General features: G+C 42.9%; 1 protein-coding gene across 1 annotated transcript in view; it reads right to left on the reverse strand.

Annotated features, from left to right (window-relative positions):
* Positions 1 to 13,983, reverse strand: part of mtnr1al (melatonin receptor type 1A like) — a gene marked incomplete at its 5' end in the record, with an annotated part of 31,865 nt that extends 17,882 nt beyond the window's left edge. Inside the window, one exon of the mRNA XM_084009756.1 lies at positions 13,689 to 13,983. Within this exon, the coding sequence (XP_083865882.1) occupies positions 13,689 to 13,983 (295 nt within the window). The remainder of the gene's footprint in view (positions 1 to 13,688) is intronic.
* Positions 13,984 to 20,017: the final 6,034 nt, after the last annotated feature.

A 20,017-nucleotide genomic window follows, 5' to 3' on the forward strand; every position in this document is an offset into this window, starting at 1 on the left:
CTGTTATAGAAATTATAGCCACTTTAAAGTATTTTGGCTAAAATGATACGAAAACAACAAGCATGCAAAATAAATGAGTAATGGTTCAGACTGTCATCTGACAGCGAGATGCTTCGCATCAGCAGAACAGCTGTGCTGCAGCTGGGGGCAGTTAGCCAGTGAAGCTACTCAGCCTTTGATCAATGGATGGCTTCAGTAATTAGTGAAATGATTGTTAGCAGTGGTGCAGAACACAGAGGACACTGACAAAGCTGAAGAGGCAGCTGCAGGTAAACCAGGAGGGCTAATGGGTCTCTGCATTTTATGTGGTGAGCTTCAATTGAAATGGACTTTTTTATTTTCTACCAGTTTCATGGCAGACAACGATCACAACTTCCTTTAAAAACTAGTAGAAAACGTCCACATGGTCACCATGTTCCAGATTTGCTCATATGTGTAATGTATGAATGCGTCCCTGAAGCTCACCTTTGTTCAACTTTAACCTGCTAATTTGGAAGATCAGTCAATAGACTATTGTCTTCAATGACATCTTGTCGATGTTGCAGCATCCTCTTTTGCAATTCATTGTCCAACTGGACCTGCAAAAACCTTTCAACATTGTTGTCCTTAGAACTGGGAACGTCATATTATATGTGACTTAACAATATAGAAGTCCCTTAAACAAAAATGGACTTCTCAGGAGTAAAACACTGGGCTATGGACGAACTACACCTAGGTTGCATGACTTCACGTCACCACCACTAAGCTAAAGGTGGACTAGCATCCTAGCTATGACATTTCGTTCTCTCATGTCACCACTTATTGGCAACCACCTTTTTTAAGAAACGTAAAAGCTAATTAATTCACCAGAGGAGTTACTGACAGGCCTTAGGCGTCTAAACATAAACCCATTCAAACAGCCCATTGACGTCAAGATGAGGAGAACAGGAGGTGCAAAAGTGCTGACTCATCTCAGGGATTCAGGATCCCTTTGAACTGAAAGCAAATATGACCTGACCTTTAAAGCACCTGACCCTCGGCTCCTCCACTGGTCACAACCGTAAGTAAACGGTTACTTTCATAATAACCGAAGCAACAGACAGATTCCAGAACCAAGATTAATACACCAAGTTGGATATGTTGTCATATTTTGGAGAAATATATTACTTGAAATTCACTACTAATTTCAGAGTCGGGATCTGAGTGTCTCCGATGCCTCCAGCAGCATCCTCACCAACGCTGAAAAATACCAATGGATGAAATGATAAAGCATCCAGGCCGGATGTTAGAAAATTAGACAAAATAAATCATAGCTCTGTGGCGGCTCACCAGAGTGTGTAAATCCTCGGGCAGGTGTGCTGCTGCAGGATGAGGTTGAGCAGGTAGCTGAGATCAGGTCAGGCTCATCAGATATGATGTCAGAGGGAAAAGGGAGGCCATGACTTCCTGTCAAACGCTGCAGCAGAACACATGTCTTCGCCATGCAACAGAGGTGTGCTGGGTCCGAAACCAACGGTTGCACTTTTTTAATCAGGTTAATCAATTGGTACATCGAGAGTAAATGTAATAATATGTTTCCTTTGAAGTGCAATACACAATGCAGTTTCCTTGTGTGTGAATGTCATTTTAGGAGAACACACTGTCCGGCTAATATTCAAGCCTCTGCATCAAAATGTTACTTAAAATTACTTCTTCACCTGAATTAAAGCTGGGGTATGTAATGTTGGAAAGCTAGCAAGAGAGCTAGCAAGATTTGAAAATAGCACCTCCTCCTGCCTCCTCTAAGTCCCCCCCCCGTCAGTGAGTCCGTCCAAGCTGATTCTTCCGGCATCAGCGAGACGTGAAGGCTGTGCACTCGCGCTTAGGCGGGGAGAGCGGGTACAGAACTAGACATGAAGGCATCTGATTGTTTTTTTACTCCGACCAATCCGCGCCCTTCGGTGCGAGGGGCGCAGATTGGTTGTTTGTTTTCTCAGTCCCATGGCGGCCACAGAGCTCTGTTTAATTCCGTTCCTTTTCCTGATGACATAATGTACTGATCCCTCTGAAATTAGACGGGCCATTTGACCCAGTATAACAAAAAATGCTTCTGAACAGGATTACATACCCCATCTTTAAGTGCAAGTACATATTGCCCGTCTATCTTAAAACGTGTAAAATAAAGTGCATTACTTTTCTATACTGGACTGCAGCCGCAACATCCAGGAACAATCTCATTAGGCCTGTGTACTGGCATGCTTGACTTGTGTAATGGCTAGTTCAAGCATTGATGGGACATATTCCAAGCTGGGTCTTCCTAAGGGCCTCGCATTAGCTCATTTAAACATCTGCAGCTTGAGGAATAAAACACATGAACTTTCAGCAAAATTGATGGACAATGGAATTCACATCATGGCTATAACTGAACACATTTGGATAGTACATTTGATGATTCATTGACATATTAATTGGAGGTTTTTCCATGTTCTGAGTATAGATATAGATTTAGCGGGGGCGTGGCAATTTACGTGAAACATCATACCAGTAAAATTAAGACCTGATTTGATGAATAACGACATTGAGGCAATATGGTTGCAGGTGCATTTACCCCATACGAGCTCAATACTGATTGGTTGTTGCCATAAACCACCCAACTCTAGAATAGAATATCTTAATGGAATCTGTGATGTTTGACAGAGTTGCAGATGAAAATTGAGAAATTTACTCTCTTGGTAATTTAAATGTGAACTGGTTTGAAGACGGCTGCTCTATGAAGAAAAGATTGCTTTATACGACCAATACTTGTCATCTGAGTCAAATAGTTTCCATACCTACTAGGAATGCTATATATAGAGATGGAGCTCAATCATCCTCCTGTATTGATCATATTTATACACATGTGCCTGACATGTGTTCCAAGGTAATGTCATTGTCAGTTGGCTTCAGTGACCAGTGAAATATTTTCATGGATTTGTTCCCACCCATTGTAAACAAACATGCACCATTTTGGAAATTCACTGTCAAGCCTAAAGGCTGAATTATGCTTCCGCGTCGACACAACGCAAGGGGGCTTGCGGACCCCTTACGTCCTTGCGGACCCCCCTTACGTCAACGCAAGGGCCTGACGTGTGCCTCCCAAAAATCCTAGACGCGTGTCGAGGCGACGCAACAGCAACGCAACACCAACGCAGCGGCTTTGGCTGTGATTGGTCCGCTAACTACATCCGCTGGAGACCGCTATCCGGTTTCCACTCATAAACACCGCCATTTAAACTTTTAAAAGGCTACTTTTATTGTTTGCACCTCGTTTTATTGTTTGCACCTTCTCGCTTTTGCACAAAGAAATAAAACACCAAGTTCTGAAAAATTGTGGACGTTTAAAGCCGGAAAGTAAACAAATACGCTATAACGAGGCTAACGACGATATACGCCAAGAGTCTCGGTCGGTCGGTCAGTCTTTACAAAAAACATAGCGCCCTTTACCGGTGTGGCTTTGAATTGCATTTCGACACGTAAACCCAACGCAGAACCATCACGGTCTCCAAGCAACTGCGTGGCCGTTGCGTTGCCGTTGCGTTATCACTACGCGGAAGCATAATCAGGGCTTAATGGAGCTCCCTGGATTGATAATGAGTTAAAGAAATTAATGACACTAAGAAATGAGGTAAACAGATGCTTTATTGCCTCTGGTTCAGTCAATGATAAAAGTGCATATTGTAAAATAAGGAATCAAGTTACTAAAGTGAACAGAGTAAAAAAGAGATAATTTTATCAGCAAATTAGTGATAGAGCCCAACAGTAAGAAATTATGGAGGGTGATGAATGATATTATGGGTAGGAATGCTTCTGCATCCTTCATTGAAACTGATAATGGTGTGTTTATATCTAAGCCTAAGGATATGTCAAATGACCTCAATAATTATTTTGTGGAAAAAGTTGAAACATTGAGGGGGGTAAACAATGAATCATGTATGCTCATTGATGATCTCATAATGAGAGGCAAACATTGTACTTTTGAGTTCAATTTGGTTTGCCCTTCCTGTATGTCACATATTTAATTCCTGCCTATCAAATGGAACCTGTCCTAAAAGCTGGAAAGAAGGAAAAACATTTCCTATACCAAAAGACGCCAAAAATCTACATTCAGTGGTCCTAACTGTAGACAATCCTATTCTGAGTAAAATTTTAGAAAGGATTGTATACAACCAAATCCATGATTATATGTCTTAGAATGATTTGATAAGTAATGCATGGCTACAGAGAGGGTCGTTCCACCTGCACAGCCTTGGTAAAAATGACTGATGATTGGTTAAGGAGGCAATTCGTTGTTATCTGGTGCTGTCATGTTGGACTTCAGCGCTGGATTTGACCTTATTGACCACAATTGTTGATTGGAAAACTTACGCACTATGGTTTTGGACCTATGGCAACCTCTTGGTTTGAGAATTACTTATCATTCAGAACTCAACAGGTTTTCTTGAATGGTACTCTGTCCATTAGCATTAACATTGACTGTGGTGTGCTGCAAGGAAGTTGTTTGGGTCCGCTTTCATTTTAAATTTTTATGGATGATCTCCCGCTTGTTATTCGAAAATCCACTATGGTTTTCTTAGCTGACGATTCTACATTGTACTATTCTGCATCTACATGCGGTGAACCGTTCTGTCACAAGATCTGAATGCAGTGGTCAATGGGGTTACAGATAATAGACATGTTTTAGACCTCTCAGAAACTGTGAGCACTGTCTTTGGATCACAGCATAGTCTAGCCAGTGAGCCCATGCTTGATCTGCAGATTTCTAGTCAGCCAGTGGAGCAGGAGAGTAAGTTAAAGCTTCTAGGACTGTCCATTTGTAACACTCTGTCCTGGACTGATCATGTTAGGCAGATAGCTGCCAAGATGAGAAGAAGCATTGTTACGGTCTGGAAATGTGCCATCTACTTACCAGCTACTTTACGGAGGCAGGTTGTTTAAACATTAGTATTATGCCAGCTTGACTATTGTTCTGTAATTTGGGTTTGTGCATAAGATTGACTTAAACAAACTACAAATTGTACAAAACAGGTCTGCGAGACTTGCCCTTGATACAGATCAAATGTTGACCGCATGCATTCTGATCTGAAGTGGCCTAATGTTCTTGTTAGGTTATCCATCAAGTCCTTGATATTTATTAAGAATGTCATTTCCACTCATGTTCCTCGACCTATCTTCAATGCAATTGGTTTCTGCTCTGATGCTCATTCATATGGTACTAGATCTGCAACAGGTGGAGGAATTTTACTAACACACGGTAGAATGAATGGAATGGAATGAAATTGTGTGAGTTTTTGTCCATATTCAATAAAAGTTACAGAATTTACCTGAACATTTTTGAAGTTAGTTAAAACTCACCTCGTTGTTTAAATCCTCCTTCTAACTAAAATTCTAGTTAGAAATTCAGTTATTGTAAGAAACTATTTTTGAATGATTTTCAACTCTCTCATCTTCCTTATATTTATACTAGGAATGTTCCACCTGGGCCACTTACATAAACAGGAAGTAGTCGAGCATTAACAACAAGTGCACCTTGAACCTGCTTCTAGCTTCGGACGCAGACGTGATTGGATATCGACGTGTATTAGAAAAACAGTAATTTTAGATCAAATACACAATGCAGTGATTTACACAAGGTTGCGTTACCTAAACCCAGAGACTGAACATTCCTGTAAGTATTTTTACACCGTTTCAATGAATGGCAGTGAAGGCGATTAAAATAGGTAGACTGAGCTCTACTAAAGTAAACATTGCATTTCTTTTTTCTTTAAAGAGAAATATCCCTGAGCTCTTCAACACAATGACTGCTGGAATTATAAAGCTGACACTCAGAAGGTCATCTTAATGAATTACCTTCAAACTATGCCAATCAAATCAGACATAATGTACCATTACACACCATCACCAACAGCCGCTTTATAATCCTGGTCAAATCAAAACAAATGCAAAACAGCAGGAATAGCTCCCAACATTTACCAGGAGATAAATGTCATTAGAGGCTGCAAATGGACATTAAACTGAGCTTTAATTCACAACTTTGCTACAAGTGTGTCACCATTTCACGGTTTGTCAAACTGTTCCTGACACGCTTGTTTGTCTCGATGTGTGAAGATGACAAAAGGCAACTTCACAAACATTCTTCAACACTGACTTCATTGACTTTTTATTCATGTAACCATTAGCAGATATCCAGTAGTTAGCGCCAATGTCAGGGCAACTGACGTAGTATAAAGAGCCAGAAAATCTACTCAGGCAGCCCTGCATTGTCTCAGTTATGTTTCCAGAGAAACTTATTATTTTGGTTTGGCTTAAAATTACTATGAAATTGGAACAAAACAAAAAATGCAACAAAACTACTTTTGTCATGCAGGACATGAACAGAAGTCTCTCCGGTGTTGTTGGATCCGTCCATCACCTCGACCTCCTCACTGCTACTGAAACTCATTTGTAATACGTCAAGAGCAAACTGTGACAAAATGTCTTTACTATGGCCTGTTTTACCCACAGTTTATAGAAACAGACTGACAGAACCAAAACGGGAGCAATGCTGTGTGCTGCTGTGGACCAGAACGATTTTACTCTTCTGAGAGAACACAATTCTCAATACATCACTGGCTTAATCTGTTAACAGGCCACTCAAATCGAGAAAAGACCATCTGATTCCATTCAATGCAATGCATTCAACACCTGCTTCCCCTTTTGCAGTTCACAGCTGATTCTTCTCCGTGCCATCTCAAGGATATCTTCAAACCTCAAAAGGACAACTCAAAATAACCCATAATCTTCTTCTATGTTTTGCTGTAAAGACTTTATAAATTCTTGTGGTAGTAAAAAATAAAAGAAAGTATCCACATAACACCCACTTCAAAAACAATGATAGATTTGTTTCATTCATATTTTAGGCCCAAAGACAACTGGAATAGTCTGCACACAACAACGGGCCTACGTATTTACACCTGCAGGTTCGGATCAATCTGCAAAAATTTACAACAAATATAGGAAGTCAAAACGTTTCCAACTGTTGAGTGTTAATGTCGTGCGGCGCTTTCTGTTACTGAACAGAATATTTGCCAACAACCCCGTCAGCATGATGCTTGTCCAAACATACTTTAAAAAGTGTAGAAATGCTTTTGTTGGGGGCAGGTACCTTAAAACCCTGAGGGGAGTTTCTATAAATATTTCTTTTGTCTGCTTGCCAGCTGTGACCTTGCTCAGGCAGCGCAATCACCCTGTAAAAGCTGTAAAAGTGTAATGATGTACTGTAATGATGTGAAGGCAGTACAATTCACACCTCGTCTTCCCTTTAAATCTGTAGTTAACCTGAAAGAGCCATAGAGAAGAAAAGGGAAAATAAAATGCTGCTGTTACCACCATGGCCAGCCTCTTTCTTCTTTAAATTTTTGTCTGAAATTGGCTTTACTGATACAACAGAGGCCCTGATGGCTTGTACCAATTTCAAAGAAGGAGAGGTCTAAGGGGGGTTCTAGAGGGTCAAGACTCTGGGCCCTAGTTTCGTGGCGAGGCGCAGGGTGGCGGAGCCGGTGTAATGCAAGTTTCGACCCGCGCAGCCTTGCGCACGGTCAGTTTGGCAGTTTGGTGGATCGCCTGCGCCAAGATGGCTGTGGCGGCGAAGCAGGGGGAGGCGTCACAGATTCAGCTTGGCGTAGCGGAAGTTTCGTGGCAAAAAGCCTCGCCGAGACTTCGCCGAAAGCCCGCCAGCTCCAACCTAGTCTACTCTTGGCGAAAGGCGCAAGGCGCAAATAAAGTTCATTCATTCAAGGCGAATTACAGCTGGCGGAGTGGAAGTTTGGCTGACGGTGCGCAGTGCGCACACGTCACCGAGACCTCACAGGCAGGTTTCCACAGTTCCAGGCACATTTAAATGCAATAAATAATCACAACAAACACTATTTAATGCAACTAATTGAATCAACACGTGAATTTATATCTATATAGATTGTCCCGTCACATCTGACGTCAGATCAAAGGCGGATGGCACGCGTAATGGAAACTCAGCCTCTCGGACCAAAACATCTCCCTCTCTCTCTCCTGTTTTTTATAATATCGGCATTGTTATTATTATGATACGCGCGCACAGCGCGTGATGCGCGTGGTGGGAGCGGCGGCGCTGCTTCTGTCATCGGGTTGTCAAGTGACGAAACTTGCACTGAACCTCCCCTAACGCATTATAGGTGAGGAGAGGAGCTCATTTGATTGGTGAAGATCTGAATCGGCTGTATTAATCCCAGTCCACACCTCGTCTCCTCCTCGTCTCCCACTCACGCCTTCTTCTCCTCCCTCTTTCCCACTTGCGCGGGTGGGCGAGACAGGAGGAGTGCCTGCGCTAGCCTGCGCGGTGCACGAAACTTGCAAAGTCCAGGCGGACACACCCCATCGGCGTGGCGCAGGTGCGCTGCGCGCTGACTACGCCTAGTCTACGAAACTAGGGCCCTCTGGGTCACCATTCAGATCCATCATCAGCTGTCAATCCAAAGTCCTACAGCTGCTGTTCTCTGAAGGAATAATATCTGAGTTCTATTGTAAAATATTGTTTCCATGATTGAGTCATCTATTAATTCATCTATTAATACTAGAAAGTAGGGGGAAATATCAGCATCATTTTCAATATGCATCTTCAAATTGCTTATTTTCTTATTAGATAATCCATTTGTAGTAAACGGAGAAAATCACCAAATCTTTGTCTTTTTGCTTGATAAATGACATGAAGATATAATCGATTATCAAAACTGTTAAAGATAAAATATCTGTTGGTTGAATAATCAACATCCACTACTCCTTTTAGTCTGTCATATTATGCAAATAGAGAATTTATGTAAGCACATTAATTAATTAATATATATTAATATTATCAATTGTCAATTATCAATCAATAGTGTCTGATCTGATTGTTTTCTGCTGCTCAGATTATTTCCAGGTTTTATTTGCTGCTTATGAGCATTATTGAAGAAGAAAATTGTTGTCTTGTTGTCTTTCTCCCGGCAAAGCATACTGATTACAGATCTCAACTAACCCAAGAGTTTTGCTCTAAAATATCAAGTGATATACAGTAGAGTACTGTATATCTTTACCTCAAAATGTTGAAAAGCTAAACCTCCGTAGGTTTGATAAGAGACTTGATAGAGTGGGTTTTGATGGACAGATTCACTTCTGGTTTGAGAAACCCCCAACCTAATTAAGCTACTGTATGCATGTTTGCTCATGTATGTTCATAATCTGGCAATCACAGACCGTTTCACTCATTTACATAATAAGTTTCATTAGTTGGGAGCTTCGGGGCTCGTCGGTAGCTGTTAGAGTGAACTCTGGTGCGCCTTGAGATGTTGAGATCAAATTGAAGGTCAAAGAAGAATCGCAAGCTTATCCTACGAGCAAATCCCCCCGGTGGGTGGTATTTCAGTGCAGACCCCCTCTTCCTGTTGGTTTCCAGCTGTCAGACCGGTTGGTTCGGGATTAAGTGCAGCACCCAGAGAACGGCCATCTGCTCAGCTTTACTTCTCACGATGCAGAGAGTGACACCACCCACCATCCCGCCGCTTTAAACTGACCAAACTCCATCTGTGTGGAGCTGCTGACATTTATCCCTTATAAACAGATGACAAATCTGACAGACTGTGACATGATGTATTACCCTGTTCTTTAAGAGCACATTAATTCAGTTGTTTGTGGCACTGCATGGATGGTGCCAGGCATACGGCCAAAGGCGTAAAGCAATTTTTCATGCAAACTCAAAAGTTCTGCAGAAGTTTTGGGGCCATGTTCTGATGAGCAGCTCCCTGTTTTGCTTGCATTGTGCACACTGGTTCCTTGCTGTTCCACAAGAATACTCGTCCCTAGGGAAATTTGTCTCCGGCATGAAGGTTGCCACATAACAGACGCAAACTGTTTTCTCGGCCTGTTAAACTTTAGTCTAGGAGGGATGCTCCTTTACCTCCATCACTTTCATTGCTGTGTGCCCCTCTATTTACTTAACAACAAACCATAACGTAATATATTTTCCATCACAGCTTTATGAAATAACACCAATACTCCAATGCCATAAAACACCTTGTGGGGAATTAATATCGCTGTAACCTGCCAAGAAACGTAGCAATGCACCAAGAAAAGAAAGTACGAGCTATGAAACATGGATGTAAAAGAGTGCAAGAATGGGAAAACATGAGAAGGAAACAGAGGCACCAACATATCCACCCAAGCTCCTGTCATCTCAAGTAGTTTGATCCTCTTCTTCTAGGTTTAGAGACAGAAGCCAAAAGATGAGGATCCAGAGGAAACGCACACTTCACTGATACACAACCCCGGTAAATGCTTGTTCATCAGACCGCATGGACACACACTTTGCTTGTTTTAAGCTGCTAACAAAGCTCCACTAATTCTCTGATGAACATATTTTCTTCAAAAGTCTTCTAACAATCAGGAAATGTTTCTTTAGGGCAGGGCTACCTTGGGATTGACAGGTTGCTACCACGCTACCAATGCAGTTAGCTACTAAGATGACTTTGACACTTGTAAAGTTGACCTTGAATTAGAATTAGAAGCTAACAGCTTCACACCAGAATCCACATGACTCCAGATCCAGTAAGGCTGCTGCTTGTGTTCATCGGCCTATTTTAGGGGGGCATGTGGTCTGGATGTTCGGACGTGAGGGAGATCTGATCTTGTAGCATACGGACTTGACAGTAAGTGTGTCCTGCATAATCGGATGACAAAAGCTGCTTTCAAAAGAGAAATAATGTGAAAAGGTAACCATGGCTGTGTGTTTGTCTCAGGAAGAAATGATCAAAGATGTGTTTGTTTCAGGAGGATTTTGCCTTGGTTGGCTCTGACTTTCCCAAATTTGGATTTTCTGGCTGTAATTTGCTTACATTTACATTTAGGTCATTAGCAGACGCTTTTGTCCAAAGTGACTTACAATAAGTACATTGCAGAAAGCAGAACGTTTTCAGAGAAAACTCTGAGTTTCAAAGAGATGCTGTGAAGAACTATCCATGATGTTGCAGATGCTAGAGTTTAAGCTCCTCGTGATCACTTACTTTTTACAGCAGCATTGTCATCACCAGACTCTACTGAACTTTTAAAATAAAGGCAGAATAAAAATGCATGTTCATGGATCTCGGTGACATTTAGAGTTCATTGGTTTGCTGTGGATTACTCTGCCCAGATGGGACTCTCCTCTGGCCCAGAAAAGGTTGAGAACCGCTGATCCACCGGCCCCGAGATCAATGAAAACTGTCTGACTCGTTCACACTTCTTCAAATTGATTTCCAGCCGGGCAGAATTTACAGCAAATTATTTTAATTCAGTGAGTTTTAATAAATCAGCAAGGAGCCGGCGATGCAAAACAATACAAAACCACCCACGTTTGAGAAATTCCACCGAGAGCTGAGCGGAGCAGTCAAACAAGTAAAACCATTCCTCTGGTGATAATTGCCTTTTCAGATGTAAACAATTACAGCTATTTCCATGTAATCCCTCTCCCAAAACGTATTAACAGAGTTGTATTTACAAGTGTTCTCTTTTTTTTAACATGGAGATTTATGAATGAAGGTGATTTGTGGGTTTTCCGTGGATGTGGTGGCGATACTGGCATAATGAACTGTGGCTGGATTTCACTAATGATCAGGTAATGTGTCTCTGACGGGGCAGACGGAGACGGAAGATTAATGGATGGAAGGGAGGACAGGGAAATGGAGAGTAGTTAACTAGTAGGAGAAGAAAGAGCAGGAATCTAGAGGAGACAAGTGGAGCGATGAGAGACCTGACAGGGCAGGAGAGGAGGAGAAGAGTGATTACAAGGAGGGGAGAGTGATTGAAAAGGGAGAAAAGAGAGGGAGGGGTGAGAAGGGATGAATGAAATGGAAAGGACAGGAAAGGTGGGGTTGGTAGAAGAGGGAGAATTGGAGAGGCAGGAGTTGAATTGAGACGAGAGTTGAGAAGATAAGGGGGTAAAAAAAAATAAAAGCAGATAAGAGAGGACAGGAAGGGAGATGAGATGACGGGAAGAATAAATGAGAGAGGTGAACAATTCATCCAGTTTTCCACCTCCAATCGTTACATTTCCACTCAGGGATTCCAGGGATTTGACTCCAGATTGATGGAAAAAGCAGCAGGAAGAAATGGCTTTTTTTGACGGATGCACACAGGGCAGCTTTGACGAGCTAAAGGAAATGGGTGTTTATGTATCGATTTATGGTGTTGCCACTTTGTCATGGTAACGAGTGTGGAGCTCCTGAGCATGGCAGTGACGGTGCGATCCGAGGCGACTGATTTAGATGTTCGGGTGACAGAAAGTGATCTTGGAGATGAAGATAATTAATTTGCAAACCCTGCCAACTCCAAACTCTACTTTCTTAAATTGACCACTTCTTTGACCAAAGATTACTTTCTTTGTTATTTTATCACTCTACGATCAAGTTCGAACAGAAAGTCCTAAATGTCGAGGTTAAAAATTAGGAACATTTGACATTTGGACGTCACTTAAAGACATTGTTTCACTGCTGGTTAACATGTAGTTTATGACATGCTGTTGAAACCATAGACAACTGAAAAACATTCACTCTTCAATAACATTCTATGCCTCTATATATATATATAGCTTAAATGGCAAACTGCTCATCAATATTCATATATTGTTGTATGAGTACAAAGAAGCCCGCCCTCACTAAGTGCCTATAATATGCCATTTACCACTTCAGATGGCTCAGCGGGAACATGCAGCACAGGGAAAGACAACAGTTAGGAGCCTGCATTGATTTTTTCCCCTCTGTATGTTTCAGGGATTCTAAGTACCTGGTTATTTACGCACAGAAGTGCTCTTAACGGCTTGTTGTCGACTTCAGCGTTCAGCGGCTGCTATTAGATTTATACATCGAATATTGTGAGTCACCAACTGTGGATTCGCTAGGTTTAGAAAAGTCCTTGACCCAGAGACAAAACGGCAAATCTCTCCAACTCCCTGCAGCTGCTCCCAAAGTCTCGACCGTCTCTGTTTTTAGACACTGACTGTGACAAATACTCTGCCAGCGCTGCATTCTTTTTTACAAAACTGTAACATGTCACACAGCGTTTGGCGTCTGATCGTCTGCAGCAGCCAAACATTCTGTCAAAGTGTCCGTGAGTAACGCATCAAGCAGCGATGTGTTCGAGGCGCTCCGCATGGCGGTGACAGGAAAACGCCAAGATGGAGAAACGTTAGAGGACTGAGCTGCGAACAACTTCTCCAACCAGATCTGTCCTGCTAATTGTCTCATGAGGAAGTTTGCACTTTATACACTTATACACCAGTGTAGAGGCTCACAGGCTCCCTTCTTAACACCCTATATTTATAGCTGTAATAATGTTTTCCTGTTTGACAATTATTTGTTTTACTGACATTTTAATGTTTCTTTTTGAAAATATCCTCAATTTCTTGTCATTTCTACTAATAATGACAACTAAATAGATACAATTATACTTTTAGTAATGATCGTACACGATTAGAAATTATAGCAACATCACAAGATATATAATGCATACAGCCTCAGTTCATCACATCACCTCCAGAAAATGTAATAAAGTTGGGCAATACACTCTTCATTAATCATAACCAGTATAATATAATAACCGGACATCATCAGGGTTTTGTTTTGTTTTTTAGCTCAGGATTACAGATGAGCCGACCAACCATGCACACCTCGTACCTGCTTTCCTGAGTTTCCTGTTCCGGAACACGGACACGATGACCAGCATGTTCCCGATAACATCCACCACGATGGTCGTGATGAGGACGCCCGCCAGCAGGGTCACCACCCAGGGGAAGGACTGGTGCTGCTGACCCGGAGACCCCTCCTCCCCTGCCGGCGTGGAGTTGCGGAGCCCCAAGGTCCCTTCCGCCATGGTGGGCTCATGGTCCTCCAGGGACATCAGTTGCGGAAGGTGCCTCGGGTCGACGAGTCGCATCGGGTCGTGGTCGCGGAAGGTCGGTCCATTCAGCATAGCGCACAGCGGTCCAAGGGGATGCTGGAAGTCAGTCAGAGGTGGTGGGGGCTCAGTCTTAATAATGACGTCATACTACACGCTGGACCATTGCAATGTGCAGCATCATTTATATGTAATTGGCATGAACTAACATGTAATCGCTTTACACTGAACAGCAACAGCAGTGAACAAACGCACGAGATGCGCGAGGAGAGTGAGTGAGGCGACGCGCGCACGCGGGCGATCAGATTCGCGATCAATTAAAGTTTTACTCTCCACGTTCACACATCCAACTCTCTCCCTTTCGCTTGTCCACGTGTGCGCGCCCTCTCTCTCTCTCTCTCTCTCTCTCTCTCCCTCTCACCTCCTGCTGTACTAAACGCCCGCAAGTGCCGCTGCACAGCTGCAGCATCATTACCTCGTGTTCTCTGGAGCTGATGGGCAGGACGGCTGGTGTCTTTGGTGACTTTGCTTCAGTGTGAAACTTGACAAACTTCTTTTGAAACACCTCAATGTGTTCGCGAGAGGAGACGCTGCTCACACGTGTTACTACACGTGTGACAGAAAACTACAGGGAATCCTCTTCCTCACCACGAATACGCGCGTAGCCTGTTTCCCAATAAGAGAAGGGAGAACATTAGATACGTTTACACTTCTTCATCACTTCCATAATGCCTGACTCGGTGGGTGCTGCAGCCCCCTCCTGCTTCCGCGCAACTCGTGCACCGGGGAGCTGTGCGCCTCAGTGCGCACAATGGCACCGGAGCGACATCCTTTATGCGCCCGAGTTTCCAAACGAGGCATCGCAGGACATTTTATGAAAGAAGTGCTTTTTATTATTATTATTTTTATCTTTCATTTGTCCTGTTGTTTCGTTTCACTTGTAGAAAGCGACACGTGACTAAACTGGGAATTTACGCTCAACGAATCCTCTAAATTCTGGGACACAAAACGCGACCAGAATCTTCTAAAGTCGAGCAGGTGCCGCGCGGTTTTCGCCGTCTCTCATTCGTTTCCCATTTAAAACTGGAAGAAAACGGCAGACCGGACGCTTCCCAGGTCGCGCGCTTGGTTTTATGAATCGAGTCCTTTCGCGCAGCTGGTGGGATGTTTCCACTCTGAGGTTTCATTCACAAATCCGCTCCGTTCTTCGTGATTCACGCCTCCGCCGAGTTCCAGGTGCCGGTCTGGTCTGCCGGTTTCACGGTGAGTCGGACCCTCACGTGCGGAGAGCAACTTCAACTCTGAGCGAGTCCTTGTCGATGACGTTTACAACGACTTATAGCATCCAACAACCACGCACGCGCTCTCTCTCTCTCTCTCTCTCTCTCTGTCTTCTTCTCTCCATCACCCCCCCCCCCCCCTCTCTCTCTCTCTTCTTCTCTCCATCACCCCCCCTCTCTCTCTTCTTCTCTCCACCCCCCCCCCCTCTCTCTCTCTCTTCTTCTCTCCATCACCCCCCCTCTCTCTCTTCTTCTCTCCACCCCCCCCCCCCCTCTCTCTCTCTCAGCTGTGGTTTTGTGTGTGAACGTGTGTGTTTGTGTGTCACACACTCTCCACACGATCCACCAGTGATGCGCTCCCCCTCACTCTCCCTTGCCTTTCTCTCTTTGACTTTCCTTTTTTCCCTTTACCTCTTCTTTTTGTCTTTCACTGTTTCATCGCTCATTCCTCTTCCCTGATGTTTCCACCTGAGCACAGAGCTTCCACACTGATACTGATGGTCTCTCACTCAGCTTCTTATCTCCTCTTCCAGATGATGTTGCATGTGACCTCGACTCCTCGGGCGCCGCCCGGTCCATTCATGCGGACGACTTCTATCCTTCCATCTGGAGGAACTAACGCTCCATCATTCGATCTCGATAGTGAACTTGTTGCTCAGTGAAGTGCCTTTGATATCATATCAGTATTAAAATATAATTAATAACCAGAAGGCCATAGTAAACTCAGTGTTGAGTGCCTCGGACACAATATGCAGCTGCATAGGGGAATAATGTAACAGAGGATATCTGACTGCTGGATGCCAGCCAGTCAGTTAACAGGGGACAAAAAAAAAAATGGTTAAGCTATTTTAAAACACCCTTCACAGTAGTTGCCTTTTTGAATTTGCTTTATGATCAGTCAGATGTGACAAAGCACAGTTTCTGAAGGTGGTGGTCTTTTTCTCGGGTTTGCCTCTATTATTTAATTTTGGACAGTTAAGCAGTTCATTTTGAAGGCTTGCGGTGGTGAAACATGATGTTTCAGGCCCGTTTATTTTGTATGAAACTAGGAGGGATGATACATTTTGGCATCAAGGACTGATGTCGAAATAACTAAACAGCTCTATGCTGCACCATCTGTCTATGTCTACTGCATTACTTGTCACACTTAAACTTCACTGTTTGGCCAAACAAAAAGTGGTGTAACTTAACGTCAGAATTTAGAAAGTAATTTAAACCAGCAAGAATAAGCTCGATTTTGAGAGTATCCAACTGAAAAAAGCCAGCCCAGTTTTGTTCCATAAACAACAACATAAACAACAAGTGCACAAGCAGATAGGCGGGCAGGTTTGTTGGATGGGCTTATTGCAGTCCTGTGACAGCCAGATAACACATCATTTTCTCTTTGTTTCTGTCAGAGCTGTTGATTCATTGATAACAGGATGTAATGAGAATTTAAGAAATTATTTAAACCTAGGAAACGTAACTTTTTTAACAAAATTCCCAAGCCTAGTTTTAAGACCCAATAGGCCTTCACATGATGGTGCTCTGAACAAACCCTCTGTACACTTCCACATTATCTCTGCTGGCCATCAGGGGGCGACTCCTCTGGTTGTAAGAAGAAGTCCTAATGCATAGAAGTCTATGAGAAAATGAGCCTACTTCTCACTTGATGCATTACTTCAGTAAACATTGTAAACATGAGTTTATGGTCTCAATCTCAAGCTTCGAGTCTTCTTCAATCCAGCATGATGTTCATTTAGTAAATTATGGTCCATTTCGTCAAATAGACCATAAAGCAGGATATGCTTTAGGGCGGGGCTTTCATGTGATTGACAGGTTGCATGCTACCAATGCAATTAGCTGTTGACCATGAATTCTGAAGGTAACTTCACACCAGAAGTCAGATGGATCCAGATCCAGTAAAGTTGCTGTTTGGGGTGCCTCTCTGGTGCTTGTTCGTCACATCCAACGTAGTTTGAAGCTCCGTGCCACTGACCAAGCGTTGTTATCTTTTTGTTATATTTTCAGAAGTTATTCTTTAATGCTGATTCAGACACTGATTCATCCAACTTTGATTCAACTTGAATCATTTCCAAGTGGAGTTTCGCACTGCTTGTTCTAATAGAGGCAATATAACTACAGGTCATAATCTTCAAACATAAAGGGCTGTAACCACCACTTCACTTTCATTCATTCAATGAGTCATTTTGACAGCGAAACACTTGGATGACACATTCTGTTGCCCATTGAGTCTTACATGAAACCATGAATGCTTTTATTTCCCTCCAAAAAATGAAATTACTTTGTGGTTCAACTCACGCATATGGCAGACATATACAATGATTCAACACAGGAGTGTAGATGGTGGACTGAACAAGGAGATGGATGTAGACCATTGCCACCAGTTCAAACCAGCAAGGAAGCGGGAAGGTGGGGGCTGGGCTATAAAAAGAAGACAAGACGGTGCCCGAGAATGTGAATCATTCATTTCAACATCAAACACAACGTTCCCCAAGTCTTTGGATTCTCATCCAAACAGGGCAAATACTCTCTTCTGCCTCATCTGACATGCACTTTGTTGGTGCAGAGAACAGCAGAGTCTCCACTGAATAATGTGCCTGTGTGGGTCGCATGTAAGCACACATGCACACACTATATGCAAATACACCTTTGCTTCTTTGGGATGTTTGACCAAACACAATGCTTTGTATGCGAATGCTGATTGTTTATGATTATGCAGGATTCGTCATGAATGCGTAAAACATTAAAAAAGAGATGCATGTACACACTCATGCACAGAGACACAGGAAACCTCATGTGGTTATTGTTAACATATTCCATCTCCCGTGCTTCATGCATAAATAACTGTATCAGCAAATTCAGGGCACGTTCACAGGCAGCATACTCTGAGAGGTTTATTTAGAACCCGAGGCATTTCCTCCCTGAGTTCAGTCAAAAACAGAGCACCGAGACACACCTGAAAATGATAAATGGATGTCTGGTGATCCTCTGTTGGGCTTGCTTGGAAAAAAGTAGAAAAACTAAATGAAGCACAAGTCGAGACTGATTAAAAACTTCACTCTCAGATTAGAGTATCCCAAGTTTTCTTTTTTAATTTTTAATATTTTTTTAAAGCAGCAACTTTATTCTTACCTTAAAGGCACTCAACGTTCCAAAAAATAAAGACAAAACAGGTTGTTTGTCTTTGCCTTCCTAAACAGCACACATGGGTGTTTTCTAATCAGCTGGACAGCCTTTGTCATTGCCTTAAAATAATGAACCAGTGTTTTCTCGACACCAGGAGTCTCTGGACTCCTTTCACAGTCGTCACTGTGAGGTTGTCACTTTGGCACAGGAAGCTGTTGACAGAGGAGAGGCACAGCTGTGGCACAACATCTTGCTGCGAATTGCGGGCGGTTTTCTGAATCCACGCTATGACAAAGCCCAAGGGAACAAAAAGTGGTGCATAGTTAAGGATGAGATATGAGCGCAGGCAGACCAGGAGGAAGAACGCTGTTGCAAGGATGATCAGCATGTATGAACAAGGTGCCTGGATGGGAAATGGGAACATGCCTTTGCAAGATCACCTGGTCAGAGCTCTGGAGAGCTGAACTAGACACAATCAGCACAGCGATTCAAAAAAGGAAGAAGCAGCACATCCCCCAAAGAGTCCATCGCCTTCATTAGAGCTGGGGAGAAGGCACTATATCAGCCTAGCTCCTTGGGAGGGATTCTCGCCACAGCAGGGGACCGGTAGCTCCAAGGCAGCTCTAGTTGCCAAAAAAAAGTCTCCGCTCCACCCAGGAATGGTGTTCACATCTGAGTCGAGAAAGCCGGTGATCCTGCTGAAACTCATTGTCCTCTGGGAAGCCTGGATTGAAGAAGCCAACCAGCATAAAAGGGCTGAATAAGCATATATTGTTAGAGAGTGAGGAATGGTGGGGGGGAGTAAAAGGACTGCAGTGCCACCAAAAACATTTGGGAGACTGCTGAAAAGGTGTGGTGACTGTGGATCTGGAAGGGGATGGAGGCGCGGTTAGCCATCGACTCATCTGGTTTGGCCATGAGAGGTAGTCTGATGACCTGAAACTCCCCAGGGTTCATCACTAAAGACACGTCCGAGTAGGACCAGAAGGTGTTTTCTAGAGGCAACCAACAGTGACTTCAACCAGTTACTGCCTGGCCAAGGAAGAGTCGCATTTGTTAATTGTACGCACTAAAGAAGTTAAAGACTTGTATCGATTCGATCTAACTCAAACACAAGGACGCGACTAGCAGCTCTCGAACTATTCCTTCAAGAGTGGAGGATAAGGAGACCAACATTGACAGTCCAAGGACATTGGCCAGGTTTGCACAGGTGAGAAAGGCTGGGTTTCACTCTCAAGCTTTCTCTTGTCATTCTTCACACCACTTTACATGCTTACTTTTCATGGGTGGATCCTTTGCTTCTCGGTCCTTATATTGTTGATGTAGAAATCCATACTGACAATAAGAGAGCATGGATTTTATTTCTTAATTTATTTATTTTTCTCACAATATAATATATTTCTTGATTCAGCACAATTTATGTATTAGATGCTACACGTAAAAACGAAATAATGATAAATGAATGAATACTTATGTAGCCACTATATTTGCTGTATAAAGCATGCATCATAAGCCCAAATAGATCCATCCATCCATTGTCTACTGCTTATCCCGTTAAAGCCCAATAGATCAACCACTAAAATCTAATATGGAAGGTGCAAACAATGAATCCAGTTTCTTTTTCTTTTACCTATTCAATGTGCTGTAACACTTTTAGCAACCTCTCTTATTGACTCAATTTATTCATGTCATTCAGGACC

Source organism: Eutrigla gurnardus, assembly GCF_963514095.1.
Source record: "Eutrigla gurnardus genome assembly, chromosome: 5".
NCBI classification, from domain to species: Eukaryota; Metazoa; Chordata; class Actinopteri; order Perciformes; family Triglidae; genus Eutrigla; species Eutrigla gurnardus.